This window comes from Lampris incognitus, chromosome 16 (assembly GCF_029633865.1).
Source record: "Lampris incognitus isolate fLamInc1 chromosome 16, fLamInc1.hap2, whole genome shotgun sequence".
Classification (NCBI taxonomy): Eukaryota; Metazoa; Chordata; class Actinopteri; order Lampriformes; family Lampridae; genus Lampris; species Lampris incognitus.
Window position 1 is genome coordinate 20,103,024 of NC_079226.1, and position 6,495 is coordinate 20,109,518.

The window sequence follows — 6,495 nt, forward strand, 5'->3', positions numbered from 1 at the left end:
CAAACTTTACAACTCCTCCCTCAGACTCAGACTGTCAGACACTCCTGAGTTTATGGTCACTGGACTGGCCCTGTCGAGTTTTGTTTGTGCTGCTTGTTGTGTGCTGCGGTAGTGAAGTATGGGTAGGGTGTTATGTGCACCATGCTTGTTGATATATTTTGTTCTTATTTCTGTTTTTTATTTATCTTTTATTTCTATTTGTTTCTGTTTCTATTTTCTTATCTTGTATCTTGTTAGTTTTTAGTTATTAGAGCATGAGTGTCTGTAATAGAACCCAATTTCCCCTCGGGGATGAATAAAGTATTCTGATTCTGATTCTGATTCATTTTCACGTGCTAGCATTAAAAAAAATTCAAAACGTGCCAAAGATCCCTATGTATCACTAGAAAATGGTCTGACCAATGGAATGTCTTAAAAATCAACAACTAATTAGTCATCCATCCATCCATCCATTATCTTAACTACTTATCTTGCTCTCAGGGTCGTGGGGATGCTGGAGCCTATTCCAGCAGTCACTGGGCGGCAGGCGGGGAGACACCCTGGGCAGGCCGCCAGGCCATCACAGGGCTCTTTTTATTTTCAGTCTATGGTTTAAGGGATTATTTGTTTAGTCGAGGTTGGCGGATTTTTTGGTAATGGTGGGCCATTCATTATTATCCTTTGGATTTGTTGAAGAAGAAGCCCTGTGATTGCCTGGCGGCCTGTCCAGGGTGTCTCCCCGCCTGCCGCCCAATGACTGCTGGGATAGGCTCCAGCATCCCCGCGACACTGAGTACAATAAGCGGTTTGGATAATGAAAAATAAGGAATAATTGTTTTATGATTGTTTATGTTTTATTCTGCTTAATTTATTTTCTTTTATAAACCATTTTTGCATTATTTGTGTAAATGATTTACATCTCGTGTAGTGTTGTCTGTTCACTCTATTTGATGTAAGTTCTATAATTGTAATGACTGCCTTACTGTTTGTAGATTCATTTTTTGAATTAAAAGATGTTCTTTTCATTCATTACTTTATTTCGAAAACAATGTCGCGTTAGGCATAATTGCTTTTATTTTGAAAACAAACTTCTTTCAAACCGGAAGTGTTTTCCTTTGTTCGATTGCTTGACGTTTGTCTCATCGTTGCCATAGCAGCACAGGAGCAAATTGAGTTGTTTGTTGTTGTTTTTTTTAACATTTGTTGCTTGAAAAAAAAATTTACAGCCCACATTTTACAGAAGCATTTACTAGTATAACTTTTATGTGATGATGGACCCGACAGCTAACCTAAAAACCTTTGCATTTGAGTATGGACTGAGTGGAAAGGAGAAAGAGCTTCTGTATCTCCGAGAACGCTCAGCTGGACTCCGTCTCTGTGGCATATTTTACATTAACCATTTTTCAGTAGTTATACACCTTAATCGACACGTTTATATGTCGAGAGAGCATTAAAGAACATAATGCAGACGGAGATTCACTGCGTGTGGGCATACTTGGATTGGGCCACATTGGCAAAGCAGTTGCTACTGTCGCTTCTCAACAAGACTGAAATTAAACCCTCACACATTCAGACCTCCACTAGAAGACCAGAACCTGCAGGTAGAACCATTTTAAGATTCAGTTAACATCAGAACAGAACACAAAAACGAATGTCAACCTATGGCCATGGCCAGGTCGTTGACACTGACGCTGATTTTATTTCAAATATGTTAAAATAAAATAAAATAAATAGGCAGGGATACAAGAACAAAAGGAAATAATAGTGAACATATTTTGCAAAGTCTCTGTAGCAACAGATTAACAGGTTAATTAGGTCACGTTTAGTATGTTTCATACCTGCAAAAAACAAAACAAAAACAAAACAGCCCATCACAGCCTACAAGTTTCTTCAAGTTTATTTATCAAATGCACAACAAGAGCGGTTGCAGACATTGCTGGCAATGAAATGCTCACTAGTATAGCTTCAGAGACTTCAACAGGTTGTGTAAGGTTTTAGTCTGGGGCCTTTTTTACATTTAATTTTTTTTCCCTGTATGAACACGGTACCACCAATCCATTGGAGCCCCTGGTGACCCTAGGGATTTTACCCGATTTACCTGCCTGATAATCCAGCCATTTCTCTAATTAACCTATATTTTTTGCGTCGTTTTGTTTTTATTTGAGTGGAATTTGTGCAGAAAGGGGTCGAATGTTTCTCTGACAATCGCAGACTGGCAGCGTGGACAGATGTTCTCTTCCTTTGTTGTTTGCCATCTCACCTCATCAGAGTGTGTGCAGATCTTCATTTGCAGCTGTCAAAGCACTGTCTTGTGTATGGCTTTATCTCTGCGGCGTCTGTTAACAGGTAATTTTTGTGCACAAACCCCTTACCCCACCAACGCTATACTCCACACCACCGTATCTGACTGCATGTCTTTACTCTATCAACCACTTTCTTCTTATCCTCTATTTCAGGTTAGCATGGCTTCTTGCGCATAACTTCATTTTCAAACCACAATATGACTTTGTTACATGTGACACTACAGACATGTGGCTGCCTAAATGTCAGTTGACAGTGGCTTTGAAAGATCCTGTATTGATGCAGGCAACATGTCCTCTTGCAACAAACGGTACGGTACTTTTCAAGTCAAGTCAGATTGATTTGAAAACTCCACAGAAAGTTTTTCTGTGGAGTCTACTTTTCATGACTTGCCTCTCTTCCGTTTTGTCTCGAAGCTTACATTTGAAACATCAAGGTTATAAGTGATAATGAGAAGAAGAGGAATACTGCTCAAACAGTCAATTCACATGTCTTATTACCACGAGCAAGGACACTCGAAACCTTGTTTTTGAACACCAAAAACTCACAAATCTAGAAAGAGACTATGTGCTAATGCTGTTCTGCAGCTGACACAACGGTTTAACCTACCTGTGGAGGGGGCAAGTTAAAACACGACTTTCCACCAGGTGATAAATTAAGTATCGCATTACTATAAAATACAATAGAATTCCTTCTTAACTATATAAGGCTGACTTTTGAACCGTGTTTAGGCGGTATTTCTCTGGGTCCGAAATGGTTGTATGGAGTACTGTACAGCCTTCTGAATATCTGCACCGCTGCCAATGTGGAATCTGGCAAAGCTCTTGCTCTGATCAACAAACTCTTTAAGTTGGATGGGACGTCCACTGTGAAAGTCATTGCAGAGAGTTATGTATGTCAGTTCATCTTGTGCATCTGCCCTAGCTGCAAATGAGTGAGCTGAATACCTTGGTTAATCTATCTTTCTCTTGGCGATGCTTTGCTAAACTCCACCAGTGCCGTGTCTCATCATAAATCTGACACACGATTGATGATAATGAGGTCGGTTAATCAAGTGATACTCCTAAGGCATCATTAACCAGTAATTCATCTTCTAAAAATGTTCATATTGGTACGTATAGCTTTTTTAAGTAATGCAGTGTCCCTACAGCAAAGAGCAGAGACTAAAGTGTACTCATGCAAAGAAATATTAAAGTAAAAAACTTAAACTGTGTGCTATTTACAGTAAATTCTCATCACATGTCTAAATGAAAATGTTCTTTTGTTTCTCTTCTTCTTCTCATTTCCTGAAGGTCCTTCCCATGGATCAGTTTGATCGATGTTCAGACAAAGCAGACACCCCTGTCACGCTTTTTATCCAGTAGTAAACCTATGCAGGAAGCAGCATACAGATCACTAATGGAGAAGCCTTAACTGAAAAGTGTCTGAAATTGAATTCATGCCAAAACTTTGTGCAAAAAAACAAACAAACAAAAACTTTGTACATTATTCTCCACAATGTCTACTATGTTCAGCATAGCTTGCTCATCTTTGAATAAAACTTAAAGTATATTTGCATTACATGAAATGCATTCAAAAACCGTTGCATGAGTGTGTGCCTAGTACTGAATTGCACGTATCCCAAACTGCATGCAGGCTGTCATATGTATTTTTTTTCCAGAGAGATTCATTGTGCCTGTGTTCTGTGGTTCCCAAGACAAATGTTAAATGTACCAGTGATTTGCTCGGAGGACTCCATGGATCATGCTTATCATCCTACCAACCAGAGGAGGAAAACCAGGCTTCAGAAAGTAAAAGTACTAACCATGTATTTGCTCCCCCCCATGCACTAAACCAGCTGTTCTCCTACCTGGCTGAAATGCATGGGTGGAGCAAATACATGGTTAGTACTTTTGCTTTCTGGCGCCGGGTTGTCCACCTCTGCTACCAACCCATTTGAGGGCCGTGCATAATTTCCAGGGCCGAATCTAGCCTATTTGCTGCCCTGGGCAAAGTTGTGTGACCACCCCCCCCCACCCCCCCATCCAGCCAACACAAAAATTACATGAGAAATCATGCAGGTTGTAAAAACAAGCAAGTCTTTATTTGATAAAGACACTTAACAATTACTTTTTAACATAGTCATGGTAGTTTGCAAGACAGTGAAAATGGCAAAATAATGTAAAATTATAATAATAAGAATAATAATGATAATGAATCAATCTTTCATAGCACTTTTCTAACACTCAGAGTCACTTTACAATGAACGGGGTTAAACGACAACATAAGCGTAGCACAAACATACAGGGGTGAATGGGAAGTGGGGGGGGGTACGAGAGGGAGAAGCGGTAGCCACACACGATGCCAGCAGTACTCTCCGACTTAAACAGATGCAAAAGGGCAAGAAAAACAAAAGAACAACAGCACTGTAGACGTTGATTTTCTGTAGGGGTTTACGCCCGTAGCCTGTTTCTCTCCCGAGGTATCCACCAGGCAGTGGCACTATTTAACCCATAGTTGGGGGCTGGGTCGTGGGCATCAGGGACCATCCACACACCGGTGGGCCTGCGCACCGCATGTCTAAGGGCCAGACCTCTTCCAAGTCCCTTATGAGCATGAAATAAATTATGATGATAAAAATAAAATAAATTTAAACATGTGTAAACATGTAAAAATGTAAACTTTTTTTGGGTTCAGAAGAGTAAGCCAAAATAATTAACAACACTGGACTGCACTGTATTCAAACTATATACATAGCTTGCCTGTTAACAATATAGTACAAATACATAAAAAATATAAAGTTATCAAACTTAAAGTGCAAATAATGTAAAACTTAACATGAAGACATTGCTCACAAATGCAGTAAAAAACAACTATAATTCTCAATTTTTTTCCCTCTTCAGTATGTACGCCAGTCTGTAGCAAAATATTTATCAGAAGAGGATGACAGTACAACACCTCTCACCACAATGTTCTTTAAAACTTGGCTCTTCGGTACTTTCGGTACCTTCGGTACATAGAGAACATCATTGTATGAAATCTGGCACGAGACCTCTCTATTGATGCTCAAGATGGCAAGCGCAGAGAGACTTGCCTGAGACATAGCAGTTCTAAGGTAGGTCTTAATCAACTTGAGCTTTGAGAAGCTCCTCTTTGCAGCTGCCACTGCCACTGGCATGGTGGCAGATTCTGAGAGCCAACCACATGTTTGCATAAACCTCCATCAGGTTCCTCTCCTGAAGTAAGAACAATAGCTTCAAGACGGTCATGTTGGTGTTGGACTAATCTGAAAAATTCTGCATCTCCAGAGCCAGTTTGTTGTGGTCCAAGTCAAACTTCCCACCACAACTCAGAGTTTTACTGAGTGCTTTGCATTGCTTCTGAATATCCTCATTGCGCAAGTTGGGGAAATAAATCAAGCACCTCAAACTTAATAACGATAATGATAATAATATTAATACATTTTATTTGTGGGCGCCTCTCAGAGCACTCAAGGGCACCTTACTGAACATAGTAATAATAATAAAAAAGCAGCACTGTATCAGACAGCATAAAATTTTAAAAAAAAGCAGGGCAGACAGATAAGTATAAAATCATCATCTGCACAAAACTCAATGAAGCGTGACTCAGACTGAATATGCCAGTTTGAAAAGGTGCATTTTGAGATGGGATTTGAAGGTTGAAAGAGAGTCAGTGTTGTGAATGTCTTGTGGGAGAGAGTTCCATAGGCGGGGGGCAGAATGACTGAAGGCTCTAGACCCCATGGTAGTCAAGCAGGCCAGTGGTGTAGTGAGCTGGAGAGCAGAAGAGAATCTGAGAGTGCGGGAGGGCATGTGGATATGAAGGAGTTCAGAAAGACACGAAAGAGCTAGGTTATTAAGGGCCTTAAAGGTGAGAAGCAGGATTTTGACGTATTTAACAGGGAGCCAATGGAGTTGCCGAAGAACGGGAGTGATATGATCTATGGAAGGAGTTCTGGTAATGATACGGACAGCTGAATTCTGGACCAAGTGAAGTTTATGAAGACACTTTAGGGGAAGACCAAAGAGGATAGAACTGCAGTAGTCAATATGGGATGTAACCAGGGTGTGAGTGAGTATGGCAGTGCTGTTAGGTGTAAGTGATGGGCGAAGATGTTTAATATTGCGTAGGTGGAAGTATGCAGACCGAGTAACATTGTTGATGTGAGCTTCAAAAGATAACTTTTTTTTAACTTGTTCTCAACTTCACCTAAGG

General features: G+C 40.2%; 1 protein-coding gene across 1 annotated transcript; it reads left to right on the top strand.

Annotated features, from left to right (window-relative positions):
* Window positions 1–1,247: 1,247 nt before the first annotated feature.
* On the top strand, window positions 1,248–3,693 carry noxred1 (NADP-dependent oxidoreductase domain containing 1). Its single transcript, XM_056295371.1, is given in 8 exon segments — window positions 1,248–1,361; window positions 1,396–1,494; window positions 1,496–1,580; window positions 2,145–2,325; window positions 2,436–2,590; window positions 3,012–3,169; window positions 3,171–3,214; window positions 3,573–3,693. Coding segments are annotated over 8 exon segments (957 nt in total).
* Window positions 3,694–6,495: the final 2,802 nt, after the last annotated feature.